This window comes from Numenius arquata, chromosome 2 (genome assembly GCF_964106895.1).
Source record: "Numenius arquata chromosome 2, bNumArq3.hap1.1, whole genome shotgun sequence".
Taxonomy (NCBI): Eukaryota; Metazoa; Chordata; class Aves; order Charadriiformes; family Scolopacidae; genus Numenius; species Numenius arquata.
In genome coordinates this window covers 81,072,333-81,089,049 of record NC_133577.1, presented here as the reverse complement: position 1 = coordinate 81,089,049, position 16,717 = coordinate 81,072,333, and the positions used below count along the sequence as shown (strand labels likewise).

At 37.6% G+C, this 16,717-nt stretch overlaps 1 protein-coding gene across 2 annotated transcripts in view; it reads right to left on the bottom strand.

Moving 5' to 3' along the window:
- Positions 1-9,757: 9,757 nt before the first annotated feature.
- Positions 9,758-16,717, bottom strand: part of ANKS1B (ankyrin repeat and sterile alpha motif domain containing 1B) — a 441,596-nt gene continuing 434,636 nt past the window's right edge. For both annotated transcript variants that reach the window (XM_074144245.1, XM_074144246.1), the window contains exons 25-26: positions 12,870-13,037; positions 9,758-11,676 (exon numbers count right to left, since the gene is read on the bottom strand). In XM_074144245.1, the coding sequence (XP_074000346.1) occupies positions 11,566-11,676; positions 12,870-13,037 (279 nt within the window). In that variant the 3' untranslated portion in view covers positions 9,758-11,565. The remainder of the gene's footprint in view (positions 11,677-12,869; positions 13,038-16,717) is intronic.

Here is a 16,717-nt window from a genome sequence, read left to right as displayed (position 1 = left end):
ATGTGTTATTTCTAATGTATAAATGCACATGAAGTATGCTTAATATTTAAAATAACTTTTAGAAAATAGTATTTTACATTACTCACATTTCTAAAGTAATAGCCTCTTTTAATTGTTCTCTACTAATTGTATAGCAAATTTAATTTCTATAGATAGCTGGTACTTTCCAGCAAATGAGAGCAGGGATTTCCTGTAGTTCTAAAAATCACATTGTTTGTCTGTAATATTCTCCAAAGACAGTAATAACTGATCCATACTCCTCGCTAGAGTCAATGTTCAGGTTTATGTGCATAAAGACTCTGTAGCCTGCTGGTTCAAACTCTTTTTCCAGAGCTATGAAGTCTTAGTCTCCTTGTGTTCTGAGAGCAAGTTTTCTGGTCCCAAAGACACAATGGCAGGGACATTTCTTTCTGCACTTGCCAGTTAGAACCATTTAATTTCATCTTTTAATACTATGATCAGGTTATACGTTCCTTGGCAGAAGTTGTGTAGAAGAAAAAGATTAAGGAAATACTGAAAAATATACTTTTGGTTTATTAGCACTGCAATAATGCATGAGAGGAATGGCATATTTTTAATGCAAGATTTGGAAATGCATAGAGTTTTGTCTTTTTAACAGTTTTTGTTTTGTGATGTGCTTTTGGGCATTTTTGTGTTTTTCTTTGGGAGGAAATCTGTCTCTAAATACAGATCAAACATTTTGCTTTAAAGAATCCAATCTGAAGCTGATAGTCACGTCTTGATGGTTGAGAACGTGGCACCTGGACAGTCATGTAAGTTATGCAAGTTGGTAGCTCCTAAATTTCTCAATGTATTTGCATAATTTCTTAAAATATGCTGTGAAGTTTATTTATATTCAGTACAGGATAGCAATTATGCATTTTATGTTTCCAGCTGTACAAATGAGATTGAAGGACGTGTGTGGAAGGGGTCTTAGCAATATGTGGCTTTAACTTCAGAACTGGGAAATGTGAGGAGGAACAGTTTCGAGGAGTTTGAACAGATTAAATGTTGGTTAAATTTTATCTCTATTTGAGTACAAGTTTAATAATAGCAAAAAATAGTGCCACCTGAGGGCATCTGAATTTTCGAAGCATTTAAAGAAAGATTTTAAATGTCTTGCAGATGTTGCATTCTCAATTTCAGTTGTGGGTTTATCCCCTCTAAATATTATAGAGCAGATAGTATATTTTTTTTTCCTTTCTACAGCATCAAGGATTCAGCTATTAAATTGCTGCTTTGACTCAGCAGCTGGGTTTTCATAGTCTGCAGCACTGGTTTGAGATAGATCTTCTGGGTACACACTCATTCAAGAAGAAGAATGGTAAGTGGCCAAACTGAACCTGTGGGAGAATAGTTTGTTTTTCACTGGAAGATTGTACCAGCGAATACCTGAGACAGGTACAATTCAATTGAACTACATGTGACCTGAAATTTTCTTCATAGCATGTCTTGAGCATTTAAATTTGGTTTAAAATATATTAAATGCATTAGATGGCAGTAAGTTAAAAGTCTACCAATTTGATTGTTTTATCTCCATTTTCCAGAAATATCTTTGCTCTGAGGGTTAAACTTTTGCTTATGGTAGACATGGAAGAAAAGTCTATTCCTTGTAGTCATAGTCTATTTTTCCTCTTAAACTTCTACTAGCTGTGGAGCTCTTTACACTTTGCAGTTTTTCAAGCTGCTTTATCCACATTACATCTCATACTTAGTCCTTAGTTACTATTGTCAACCTGCTTTCAAATGGAGGGTTCCACTGTTCAGGGTTCCCTTATTGGTAACGTTAGGGGAAGATTTGCTGGCAAAGCTGTACTTCACTACTATTTCTTTTATCACAAAATATGGAATGGAGCTTTTTCTCACTGCATGTTCTGATCTCACTGGTTCCCTCAGTGTGTATTAGTGAAAAGAAGAATGATCTTTAACAAGTTGTTAGATAAGTGTATCATGCATCATATTGCTTTTTTTGCTAAAACGTTAATCTATGAAATTAAGATCACCTTCTCCAAAAGTGATAATTCTTCCTTTTTTTTTAATTTATTTTTAGTTTGCATACAAATTACATCTCCTGCTTTTCAAAAATGAGACTACAGTGCCTCCACCTCATGCAGCTTGTACCTCCATTTTGTGTTACTTATTTTGTTCCTTATTTGAGTTCTGTTATGGGTTAGTAATTACTTTAGGATATCTATCTGTCCATATGTTTGTTTTGTTAAGCAGGAAACTATGCGGAAAATGAGAATTTGATCACAGTGAAGACTTGGAGCAGTTAGCAGCAAATACAAGAACTCTTAAATTTGATATATTATTCTTTCTCACAAAAGCAAGGTTTGGATGTCTAAATCGGGATTGATCACTATGACAAGTAGTGAGGAGCTTTGAGCTTGGGTGCATTCTACCTTGAATGTGTTTTTTGTAGTGTTTGAGTTCTAACAAAGTGGTTTTCCCTACTGAAACGACCGCATTGAGATATTTTTTGCTATTTCTAAGGTGACTGTCCGTTCATGGCTGATGAGGTTCCTTGAAGGAAAAAACTGGAAGCTCCTAAACACAGTCAAAACTTCAAAGTGAGAACAGCTGAATTAGGTATCATAACCCAAGAACTTGACCCAAACTGGAGGACTGCAAAAATTCTTTCCCAGAGGAAGTAGAGACAAAATTATAAGTGACTGCAGTCAGAGATCAGCAGCACAGATAATCCAGTGGCAGTGCCATGTTAAAGGAAAAGGTGTCACTATAATGGTGGTGTTTGTACAGCGAATGACAGAAACAGCATTTTTTTAACAGTTAAGTGCTTTTTGCTATCCGTTTGAAACACAAGTTTTGCTCTTGCAGATTCTTGGACTTTGCGTTTTCTTCCTCTAAGCCAGTTTTAGAGGCTATTTTGAATAGGATATTCAAATAATTCTGGCATTTTTCCTTAAGATCTGAGTTTGAAAACTGGTACCCAGTTTAATCTATCCTTCCCTTCTTCCCTTTCAGAGTTGTTTTTTTGCCAACAGATTCTTGCTACGTTAAACAAGTGAAGCCATATAACAAACATTTTGGTAATCAGGCCAACATAAAGTACTCATAAATTATCACCAGGCAGCTCTAAATCTGTCTTAAATTCTTACTGACTTGTTCACAGGAATGTTTATGTAATTGATAGAAAATATAGAGAGGAAGTTAAGTCTCCTTTTTGCAAGTTAAATCAACTATAGCAAGATGAAAAACACCCACACACTTGGCTTCGGAGCAGCAGAGACATTCTTGAAAAGCAAACCTTTATGAAATCTTTATTACGAAATAAAATTATGAAATCAAATTCAAGGTGTAAAAACTAGCAGTTTTCCAGGTGTCACCGATTGTACTCTGCTTGCATATTCCTTGTGTAACAGGGTATCAGCTCGGTCAGAGAGGTACAGATTTGGAATCATTCCAGCAAAAGAATTTTTGGCACAGCTGGGAACATAGATATAATGTAGGATGTGTTAAAGCTGGGAATCATTGAAAGGAGTCCAAGGAGTCACAGTTCTGCAGATGTGAAAAAAACTCAAAACCACCACAAAACCTGCTGAACGAGATGTTATCTTACTTGACATCCCTTAAAAAGAGGTGTAGAAGCTGCAGTGAAACACAGATAAATATATTCGGAGATGTTTATACTATTTTACAGTGTAAATTACAAAGAAGGGTGTGAGCAACTGATAGGGGTTTGTATACCAACGAGTGAAATACCAATAATCAAAGTAAACGAGATGTCATTAAGCCTATGCAATTAACAAAAAGCAGCTTATTCCATTGATCACAGCGACAGAGTTGTGAAGGATGATGTTGGAAAGACAATATATTTAGATTATATTAATCACAGGGATAGGAAATTTATAATCTTAACAGAACAGGTGGCAAGGATGCATTTGTTTGAACTAAAGAATTTTGAATCAGCAAGTCCAAACAATAAATAGCCAAATGTCTGAGATGGGTAAGATGAAGCATCCTTTGAATCATGCCTGGTAAAATTTATCATGTCTTGAAAAAATGAGAAACTTCAAAAGGGTTGTGAATTGTGATGATTCTGGTATTTTGAAAGAGGGGACCAAGGCAGTTATTGACCTGAAGTCAGTCCTGAGTAAAACAGCAGAATGGCAGATTTAAGGTTATGTGGAAAAGTAGAGTCTACTCTGAACATCATAGTATTTTTCTGGGTGTTGCTGATTGTTGTGCTTTTACGAGAGACTGCTTCAGCAAACTTTGCTGACAGATTTCTAGTTGTTTTTCTTGTGATTTTTTTAACCCATCAGTGTCAATACATGAACTTTGGTTTTCTTTAGGGAATTTGATTTGCTATAACACAGCATTTTGACTTAAAAGAGCTTCCATTCCATAGCACTGGTAGAGAATATGTTAGATGAATTAAAATATTGGTCCTGTCATTTTGTACAATGTTATTTAATGTTTTGGTCCATGATCTATAAAACCTTTGGTGATAAAGCTGCAGATGATATAAATTGGCTAACGAGTGAATTGCAAGAGTAAGTAGTTATCCCAATAAGATGCATGTCTGCTTTCAACATCCAACAGCATGTTTTCGTTACCTTGTGGACAAAGTATAGCTTTGTCATTCATAAAGGACTTAAGAATGCCAGTGAGACCATCTTGGAAATGGTGGTGTGGAAATGAAAGTGGATGGTATCATCCATACAAACTCTGAAGTGTCTGCAGTGATATGGCAACAGGGCCTGTGGGTACCTATAGAGGATCTACCTTGAAGGAGTGAGAAAGTGATCTATGTGCTTTGTTAATAAGACATCAGCAGTAGTGCATATAGCTCTGGTATTCACATTTCAGGGACAAAATAGATTCAACCAAAATTTAGAAGACGACTACAAAAAGTGATCCAAGGACTGGAGAAAAGGTCTTGCAGTGTAAAGTTTGAGTTGAATTTGTTTTGCTGAATTGGAGAGAAGGCTGCGGAGTCACGTTTTTGTGAGGTGCAGGAGAGAGACAGGACATTTCAGCTTTGCTGATTAAAGAATAACAAGTTCTATTGGCTGGAAGAAAAAAAAATATGTAAAAAACCCATGTAGAATCATGTAAAACAAGGGAATTAGTTCTTAATTTCTACTTCTCTATGCAAAACTGAGTCTAAACAACTCTCATTCAGTTCATACTTAAATGCTCCCAGCTGTTCTGTATGCTTCAAATGTTATGGATTATTATAAAGCTAAGATCTTTATTCCCTTCTGTTGCATGTCTCATCTAATAACAGGTACAGAAAGGAACTTAAGAGACCTGATGATAAAGTTTCTTTTCTTAGGTCTGCATCATCTGTGCTAGGAAACTGATCGTAATGAAATACTAAGATTCTGGATTTTTGTTGGTCATTTGTGGATCCATAAGAACTTCGTTCTTGCACTGCATTATTTGACCTTTAAATCCTTTCACCTTCCTTTGAGACTGGCCGCATTAGGAAGTGCAGTATTGAACAGAGGTGAGCTGTGCTTTGAGGTGTGACAGGTACTCATCTTTTTGTTTTCCTGGTGCAGTTCCCTTGCAGACTGCATCATCTGGCTGGGAAACAGGTTTCCCCAAAGTCAGATTGGCGGAGATATTCTTTTCCCATCTTTTTTCTGCAGTATAGGGGGCAGGCTGGGTGTACCACCAGGTGGAATTACTTAGGTACTTCTCACGTAAGGGCTTTCCTGCCACATCAGGGGCTGGGGATAATGATGGCACCTTAGTAGTCTCTTATTGTGGCAATCAGTTTAATTTTATAGGTTTGAGGTATTTGGCCAAGGTAGTTCTTGAAGCTTTACAAAAGTATAGCTGAGTAAAACGTAATGGCTGTGACAGAGAGGTGGCCATGGTGAATGATCTAACATCTTTTCATATTAATCCCCTCTCATGCACAGCATTCCCAGATACTTGGAGGTTTCATTACAGTCATTCAATTCTAGTGCAGAATTGTTCACCTAATCTGTCACTGATACGTTCCAGACAGTATGTAACAGTATAAGTATATAAAGGTAATTTAAAGAAAAAAATATTAATCCTTGCAACATAAACTCAAGAAATAAGTACCGCTAGCATCAATTATATACATTAGGATATTTTTGCTTAGGACATGCCCAAGCCCCTTATTCTGCAGCCTAGCAATTATCACTATCCAATAATCACAAGCGCAAGAATGAAGACTGCACTGCGTCTAACGCATCTTAAAAATTAGTGTACTCTATTTCTTTTTTCCTCATGGTGTCACTATAGGATAAAGTTAATGTTCTTTGGGTATTCTCTATACTGAAGCATATTTCTATTTCCTTTGTCTCACTCTGACTTTCTGGGTTTTCTGTTACATGTTTAGAAAAGATGAAAGCAAATATACTGCCTTCAAATTTGGACATGTTCTCTGAAGCATTGACCCATCCTCAACATTGTGTGTGAATTTTTCATTTTGTTTCTTAAAAGGATTTAATATTAGAATAAATTTAGCTTTGGATAAGGATCTGGAGAATTTGAACAGTTCTAATGACTTGAAGGTAGGAATTAGGAATTGCTGTGTTTAAAAAAATGACAAAAAGGCATGTATCTTACAATTACATCATCTTATGATGCTAAATCTGTGATATATTTTCTATGCGTGAGGAAGAAGTCTAAGGTTCTCAGTTTCTGTCTTAGCTTCACTTTTTCTCCTGTGGTTGTAAAGTGTTTTGAATTCAGCTTTCTTGATTGATAGAAAAGTAAGTTTTCTTTTCCAAGCTCTTGCTGCCAAGAGTGGAGAGATATAATCGTGTTTTGTTTACATATAGATAGCATTTTTGTCTGTCTAGTTGTTACCACTTTACCCAGACCCACATGCTCAAAGACATGTAGGTACCTGACTCCCATAGTGGAAGGGTGAAAGATGTGGCACTAGCGAATGCATATATACATGTTAAGTAGGACTGAAAAGAAATTTGCATGTACAAGAGTGGGAGCCAGGAAATGGAGAAGCCATTTCCCATTCCTGCATTTGGAGCGTATCCTTCCTGAAAGACAAGGACCATTTCCCTGATTTCCCTTTTCTGCCTCTTCAGTGAAACAGTGGTGTTTGGCTGGACGCACTTAGGATTGTAATGAGGATGAGTGTGACTGTTTAGTCAGTAGGAAGGAAACCATCCGCCAGTTCCACAAAATCTATGTCCTAGTGTAAACCCTGGCTGCAAGTGAATCTTGCATGTTTGTTTCAGTGAGCTGAGCTTGTGATCAACCTCTGTCTTGCTTGAGTTATCAGCTCACCGGTGTGAAGGTTAACTAGAACCAGTGCATTCAACGGTGGACTTGATATGGTCAGTTTGCTAGTTTAGCAAAGAAGTTGGTTCACCTAAAGAAGTTACAGAGCACTAAAGTTACAGAGCTCTTCAGTAGAAGCCTAAGTATTATCCCCCCATGCTTGCCTGTTAATATTTCCAGCAAGTTAAGAGTCCTTTTTTCTTCCACTCTGTTCAGCCGGTCTTGTCACATGAATTAATGGATACCCCTCTTCAGTGCCGACACCTAAATATTGTCTCTGATCCTTATGCCATGTCTTTCACTCACATGCTTGTTGCTGCTGCACAGTTCCTCCATAGAGTCAATTGTTCTTGGGACTGCAATTTTGGAGACAGTTGAAGCTACTATTTCTAGACTGTTGTCTTGATGATGTCTTAGACATCATCCTCCAGTGAAGTGTGAAGCAGGACAGCTGAACAGCACACATTGAAAGAAATCTAGGGCAAAATTAAATCAGAGTTCTGCACATGGCACAAGCTGCCTGTTTTAATCTAGAATGGAAGCTATAAACTATTTCACAGTTGGATGTGAAAGTTTATTAGCTGTCTAGCATACTGCTTTCTTTTCCAAAGGCCTGACAAAACCTTCTTCCTGACCTGCTACTTCTCTTCCCAATGCTCATGCCAGTTTTAGATGCTGAGATGTTGGCTTTGAACTGCAAGACTTGCGTAACACTGTGGTTCTGCAGGAGAAGCAACCTCTCATAAACTTACTGGCAGAACATCAGAACCAGAGATGCTGAGCATCTCCTCCTACCAGCTGTGAGCAGCAGCTCCTCTGGCTTTTAATAAACAGCAGTCCAGGTTGGAGGAGTCACCATGTCCAGTCTGAAATCCAACATCTGCTTTAGGAAACCCTCCCCACAACACAGAATTTCCCTGTTGTTTTCTTAGGAGTTTCTGCAGTCTTTAACCCTTCTCCCAGCAGCAGCTTTTTTACCTTGCATATTAGAGACCTCACTGCCCAAATAATTCTCAAAATACTTTGTCACCCACACTTACCTCACTTTGTTTCCAGTTTCCTTATCTTCTGTCAAATGCAATCTACTTCCATATCATCTGTCTTCTTTTGCCTGTTCTCCACCCTCCCACTGTAAGGCAGTTGTTGCAATTAACTGGTTTCGCAACATCCAAATGTTCCAGTTTCTTCACATACTCTCCTTGACTGCCTCTGCTTCCCTTGTTTCTCAAGTAGAGGTCAAGAATAGCAATTTTCCTCACTTTCTTATCTTTTGGAGGCGTCTCCCTTTTTCCCTACCTTCACTTTTAAGACTGACCATTGTCCCCTTACTGCCTATACACTTCCAGCTTACTAAGAACTTTAATGGAAAGTCACCTTGACCAGAAAGGACTAGAGATCACGTGGTAACTGCTTGGGGTTAGTGCAGGTTTGTAGAAGGCTCTCCAGGTCTGAAAAAAAGAATGCTGAACCACTGTCCCATGCCAGAGGGGACCCCATGGACTTCTCTCCAACTGGCATATGCAATTATCGGTTAGTGAGGGAAATGTTTCCTTCTAAAATGTCAGGTTCCTGCAAACGCAGAAGTGCCTTATGCCTGTTAACGCTTCTCTCTCCTTCCAGTTTCAATTGATGTCTGCTGTGGGGGCTCCAATCGTTCACTGACTCGCTGCATCCCAAAACTTTTCACACTCCCTCCCTGCCCCACCAGTCTTTCATCTGCCTCATCTTTCATTAGTCTTGCTTCCCATCATCAGTGTCTTTTGCCCCAATTATCTCTCCCAAACAAGTTCAGCAGCTTACTGTGACACCTTACCTGCTTGACATCTCTTTGATCAACCTAGATCAAATTCTTCCTGCAAGTTTTTCCCTTATGTCTGATGGGAGTTGCATTGTAGCTCCTCTCTCATCCTTATCATTTTAGGGGTCACTCAGCTACATAAGAGGTGCCCCAGTTTCATAGCCTGAAAATCTGGCCACTTTGTACTTTTGGTGCCTGAAGTGAATGTGCTTTAACATAACTCCCTGTGTGACTCTTTATGGGGTGTGATTAAATATGAGAAGTCAGCAGTTGAGTAGTGCACCGAAGAACCAGTTAATTAAGGACTTTGAAGTACGAAGTATTTACCATCTGTAAACAAAATCTATATTCTAAACAAAAACTGTCTCCACAGCAATGCCTGGATTTTTGCGGGACAAAATCGAAAGCCCAGTGAAATTGGGAAAAGGGGAAGGGAGGACATTTCACTGATTTCAGTGTCCTTTGGAACAGGAGGGTCTGCTGAGGGTCAAAAAAAAGAAAAAAAAAAAAGGTAAGAAAAGAAGTTGCTTGATGTGACAAGATAATTGTAAATTGATTTGGATTTGTAATTTGATTAGGATACATATGCAGTGATTGAGTATCAAACAAACTTGGTGCAGATTTTGTTTCTCGATTCAAGATCAAGAAAGTCCATGGAACCGCACATTATCATTTATGCAATGATAAAATGATGCACAAAGCACTGAGACTGTACAACTTCATTTTATTTTGTGTGCTTTTATAGGATATAAATAAATGACAAAATTACAAAATTTATAACTGGAAGCCCAAGCATATTTACATAAGTATTTGTTGCAGTGAGGCTACTATTTACTGTTCTCCTATACAATTTTCCTTTTGGTACCATATTTTTAGTGTTTTTTTTTTCCTGTCAGTTGACTACGTACATATCAACAGTGAATAGGCAAAATATGTACAAGGAACTATTCTGTTCAAGTAAATTGAATACTGTATTAAAAGTATGTCATCACTCAGCGCTATGATTAGGTTTAACTAAACCATATACAATTATCAGGTTTAAACCAAGTTCAATTATCCATTTTTTGGAATTTACCAACTGATGACTCTAACTGAAAACCTCAGCTGGATATGAAATAATAATTAAAAAAACATTAAGACAACCACACAATTTATCAATATCTCTATAATGAACTTCAAAATGATTCACAAGTTGACTGGATAGAACAATATACGTTAAAATGTCATTTTTCTCCTATAGTGATATTTTTACTGTTATAATTTCAGTTCTACATAAATATACATCATGGTATTATACAAATACTCCACAGACATTAAAAAAATTAAAACACTTCAAAGAAAATGTAAGTAAATCTTATTTAATCAAATATTAAGCAAATGCTTAACTATTTTGTTACATGAAAACATTTTTATTACTTTGGAATTTTTTTCTTTTTCTCACTATTTTTATTTAGAAAATGTTTTGCAGTAGAATTTTATCAATGCTCTTCCAAACAAGCTTTCTGTGAGAGAAATTTTGATAGCAAAATCCATGGTTTTGACTTTTTTTTTCAGAACCACTGAGATTATTCTTTAAAAATACTAGTAGAATTCATGGCTATAGCAATGTTGAACTGCATAATCTATATGTAGGTGTAGTACGATGACCATTCCACTTTCATTCCAGACTGATCACACGGAACATCCAGTGCACTGATGCTACAACTCTTATAATTTTCATAATGCTGCAATAGCAGTGGTTTACTTAACTTTAAAATAAACAATATTTGTCATAATTAATCTGGCTTCCTTCCATAAATATTCATATGTTTTCCTATAGTACTTCTCTTCCATAAAAATATCTAATAAATGTTTTCTGTGCATTATTAATACCTTTTTCTAACCATTCATAAAACTCTGATCCTTTGTTACAATGCAAGAGGTTCCTATTTCTGTAGAGGATCAAAGGACACCAATGATTACATATAAAACCAGCGCACACAGAAATCAGGGTGCCTAATTTCTTGTCACTTTAATGAGTTCTTTATTCAACACAGTAATTATTAATGAATTCAGTGGTTTCACAAATACTCTATTTATTAATTCTGGTTCTATTTCAATTAAAAACTGCCAAGATTTAAATAAAAAACCAATCAAATATTCTACTCATAGGCAGCAATAGTGTTAGTTTAGAGACCTTTTGTGGTTTTTTTAAAAAGTAGAATTCGAAAATAAGAAATCAAAGAAAGCACTGTGGCAGAGTCACAAGGGAGAACTGTGTGAAAAATAAGATATCTCACTCCTCTTGTGGACTGTAACTTTAAAAGTCTTCGTATAGTGTCATTCTTCTGTCAGTGCTGCAGGAAGAAGAAATCACCAGAAATGACTGTCAGCCTTTTTTTTTGTTAGTTACAAGGCCACTCATACAGTGCAGTCTTCCTCTCTGCTGGATTGAAACGTTGCCATAAAGGAAAGGCTGTGCTGTGACTGCTTGGCGTGCAAGGCACAACAAGGAACAGGGGGACAGTTTTGTATCAGAAAATTGTAGTTTCATACTTGGTATTAATGCCTCTTTTGGCTTCTTGTCCAGGTTCAACAATCCATGGTAGATTCGCAAGAGTCTTTTGTTCAGACGGATCTATCTGCTTTAAGACAAATGCAAACATACAGACGGGTTACCATCTCTGTGCAGAGCATTTCTAGCATTTTCTTTAATTAAGAGAACACAGAACAAATCCTGTGCTGACAAAGTCCTACAGCAGCGAGTGCAGTGTTCTACACTCCCACGTACCCACAGTTGCCCTCTTTATCCTGTTTAGGTCAAAGCTGTGTCTATTCCCAAGCTACAAGAGTTTGACAAAGCTATGCTTGATCCCGAAAAGTCCTTTTGCTACTGACACTGATGATGGCATCAGGAAATGTTCTTAAAATTTTGTGGATGAAGATTCTGTGGCAAGGGATGACAAAGTGTACAGTCATACGTTTTTTTCCCCCCTTCCTCTCATGTGGTAATTAAATATCACGGAGTATGGCTCTCACTTTATAGCGAGTATGATACAGTGTGCAGTCATTTTTCCTCTTTCTCTCCCAAGTCACGCTGTGCCTGTATTTTCATGTGATTTAAAATAGTTTTCATAATTTTTTTGTAAAGCTCTACCATAAAAGAATATTTGTGTGTCATCTATGCACTTCAGAAGGCACTTTAAAGACAATCAATATGTAGACTCCAATGAGCTTGGATTCCTAAGTTTGGGATTCCAAAGAAAATATTGAAAAGGTACATTGAATCCTGGTTTTGGAACAGGAGGTTGTGCCGAGGGTAAAAAAAAAAAAGAAAAAAAGGTAAGAAAAGAAGTTGCTTGCTGTGATGAGATAATTGTAAATTGATTTGGATTTGTAATTCGATTAGGATACATATGCAGTGATCGAGTACCAAACAAGGTTGGTGTGGATTTTATTTCTCAATTCAAGATCAGGAAAGTCCATGGAACCGCACAGTTTAAAGAGGTATGCATTGCCTGTGATCCTCAGCTCAATACATTAGAATTTGACCGAATCAATTAAAGGTCTGGAATTGCTATAAAAGATACATGCACAACACTGGCCAAGCAACCTCTTAAACTGGCGGAAGCTAAAACGAGCAGTTGTTCCACACGGCTGCCTGTGCTGCAGTGACACAACCCCACCAGCTGATGAGCAGAGGCGGCACGACCGAGACACGGAGCATTTCTGACCCAACAGGTACATTTACTTGTACAGTTTCTACATATATCAACTCTTAACTGTATAGATGGGGTTCGTTTTTTTTTTTTTCCATGCATGACTACTTTCTACTTACCACTGACTTCCGAATACTAACACGTGGTTTGGGAATAGGCTTGGAGGGTTTATTTTCAAAGCTTTCTGGGAGGGTTGAAGAATGGCCCCCTTTTCGTGCTTGTAGTGCAAGCTGATAGGCCACCTCAAACGCTTGTCCTAGTGTAAGAATGATTTCGTAAGCTAAATTCTGGAACAAAACAAAAACAGTTAAAATTGGAGTGAGGTTGAGTTATCATCAGATACATGAAGTGGGGTACTACTGTCTGCAGAAGTTATTTGTAATGTAAATAATTAAAATCACAGTGGTAATAGCCTCCTAAGTCTCTGCAATATTTACGCCTATCAATGACTTCTCATTGATTAAAGACAATCTAAATGTAATTACTTCCAAAAACCTTGAAAACATTGTCTCGCTAAACATGAAAACAGGAGTGGGTGAACGTGTGTCATCTCTTTACAGCACGGGAAAAGGATACAGCGCTGGTGTGATGCTTCCAAAAGGATAAAAAAGCAAATGTTGAAAGTGCCTGCTCTGCTTCACAGACACAGTGTCCCCCTATGCCTGCATGAAAGTCAGCACTCTGCTTTGGATGAGTGTTTCAAGTGCTGGGGCGACCTTCTCATGGTTTTGTTTTCTATAAGTAAAAATGTTTGAGCTTGACGGGGCATGTCAGAATACCCCTACAAGCGTGGGGGGGTTAGCGTGTATCACCAAAGAAGTCAGGCTCTTAAGACTAAGACCAGTCTGGTGGTATAGCTAGAATACTTTAAGTTCTCGTTGCTGATGTGGAAGAAAACCTGTTGAAAGGTTTATAAAGCATGAATGAGGAACCAGAGGATCAGTATAAATAATTTTTCAGTACAGTTTTACATCAACAAAAAAGCAGCTGTGAGTTTCAAATTTGAGCTTAATCTAAAAAGCAAGTAAATTTTTATGGTATTTTTTTCAGGTTTGTGGGTTTGTTTTGGTATATTTATTTCTAGGCTCTTACTAGAGCCTATTTCTAGACTACTAACTTCCCAATAATGTTTCGATCCCCTGCAGAACCAATGCAAGCCTGCAGGTTTGCATCCTTATGTCCTGCAGTCTCCTTAGAGTAATTCATAAATCTTTGATATAGTTCAGAAGTTACCCTCTCCTTCCTCAGCCTCTGTAGCTCAGAGTTGGAAGCATTGCTTTGAAACTGGGTGACCCCTTAAAATTCCCACGTTTCTGATGTAATTTTAAATGAGATATCTCTTCAGCTAGTCAAGTCTAACTGTTGAGCTTGCAATAAGCCAGAAAGCAATGCAAAAGACTTGGAAATACACTGTCTGCCCTTTAATTGTTAAAACACAATTAAAAAGTTAAACATTTTATTTCATGCCCTACACTGTAATTTCACTGTAGTCATGAAGAAATTCCACCCCTTTGTTATCACATGTGTATACTGAGATAGCATAGGCTAAATTCAGTATATTTAGCTCATTGTAAGAGCTTCTTATAAAGGTGCCAGCTCTGGTCTTTGTTAGGTCAGACAGAAAACAATTATACTCCTCCACTGGGATATGCTCTCAGCTGTTAGGACTGCAGTCACAACAGCAAGCAAGCCAAATTTTCACAGCTTCCCAAATAAAAATGTCTGCCTGATTTGATAGCAGGAGTTTCCCAGTTGTCTCCCCTTTAACTTAAGGAAACTGGCTGGGACTGAGAAACACTGAGGATGCAGTTTGCCAGTGAAGTAATAAATGAAAGACTAAAGAGACTATTATCAAGCACCCTGCCTTTTAGCAGAATGCTGGCTATGGAATTAAGACCAACAGAGTATAATTGTTAAAAATGTACAGAATAGTATTATTTGAAATGGAGTGTACCTATTAACAGGACGAGAATATTATTCTAAAGACATCTTAATCTGCTGTTGTGACAGTAAGATAGTGTACTATATCATCATGGGATTGTCTACAGCAGATAGATATTATTATTGCTGAGGAATACATCAACAGGACAGGGTGTAGTAATGGCCTGGAGAAAAAGCAGACTATAATACTAGAGGGACTGAGAAAATGCCCCATCCAGTGTGGCATACAAAAAGGTCACTGAGAGACAGGCCTGGAAAGCTCCGAGATAAGAGCAGAGACAAGCCACGAGTTTGCCATGCAGAGACATAAATCTAGTCAGGTCCTGCACCTCGTCAGAAGCCACCACGATTTGCTTTCTTTTGTAGTCTGTAAAATGAAAAAATAGGCCTGCCTGGAGCCTGAAAGCCATTGGACACATGTAACTGTTTCTATGGTTAATAAATATTTGAAATATAGCTAATAAAACAGAACATTCACTGTTCTGTTCTATATTTGAAATGTAAACTGAACTGTAGCTTGTACATACATTTCATACTGCAGTAGAGCCTCGATGAAGAGAATTCTGCAAATGGAGGCAAGGAGGGCTTTGTACCTTGTAAAATTTAAAAAAAGGTATCTGCAAAATTGTATTTGGAAAAAAAGAAAAGAAGTAAGTTTGGTTTCAGGAATTTCTCACCTCTAGTACTGGGAGAGGACTATGAGGATTAGAGTTGGTATGGATTCTCCCGTGGGTTATACTGGAGAGGTAAGAGCAGGATTGCCTTGGGGACAGGGGTGGAAAACAAAACCACAAAAGCCATCGTGGAAAATCTTCTCATGGAGTAAGGAGACTATTTGACTTTTCTTTTACATGTGGCACAAAAGGAAAGAAACAGGTCTGCCTCCCCAAAAGACGCTTAGCACAAAAGTTGTAGACCCCCTGGTCGCTGTAGAAGACATTGACCCTTACAGCACCCCATCAAGCTCATTGGAAAGAGGGCAGAACTTTTAGAACCATGGTGGTTCTGAGGCTGCTACAAGCCTGTTCTTTGCTCAGCAGAGAGCAAAGAGTAAGCTAACACCTTTAAGCAACAGTTTCTGGGAGATGAGACATTGAGGTCAGTTGCCTCGTTTGCCACGTAATGTTACAATTCAATGCCCCAGTGCCAGTCTGAGTCAGGATTCTTCAGCTGCTTTAATTCAGCCAACCTATTACAATGGCTAATTGTTCTGTTACATTTTAATTGACTTTTTTTTTTTTTAACTGCAGAAGTTGCAGCAGGCACTGCTGCTTCATTGTGTTTTCATGCTTCTACAAAGCTGTGTTGTGGCTTCAGGAATATTTTAAGAAAGAGAGTAAGATTTCTGTCTTTTGAGCTATAAAACTTAAAATGCGAAGGAATTTTTGGAAATGCTAGCATTCTGCCTTTTTGGAAAAGCACTTTTAATATAATGAGAATTTTATGGGTTTTTGCTTTTAGGTAATTTTTTTTTTTTTTCCTTCTTTAAGATCAATGTCAAATCTTGTCCTTTTTGAAGACTGAATTTATTGAAGAAGTTTCCTTTGGAGCCTCTCAGATGATTAGTGTGAGCTACCCATCACATTGAATGTGTAGGAATGTCAATTAGAACACCCTGTTTCCAAGGTACTGAACTTGAAATCGCAGCTAGCAAAAATCGAACAGAATTGGAAACTTATTTGAAAAAAAAAATAAATTGAAACAGTATATGGAAACTTGACTTAAAAAATCTGAAAAATCCCAACCCAATTTAAAATATCCATCCCCTGAGATGAAATCAGTTGCTGCCTCCTTTGTTATAAAAAAATCTCAAGGCCAAATGTTGAGGATTTCTACTATAAGAGCCTGACAACAAGAGGTTACTTGCTAGTAATGGGAGTTCTTTCAGATGCAGAGCTGACATATGTACATGTTTATACTGTTAAGCATACATATGCTTTATCCCTTCAGACCTCAAAACTTTCACTTTTGGGGGGATCAAGAAAGGACAAGGATTTGTCTGCACTTTCCAATGTGTCAGCCTCTG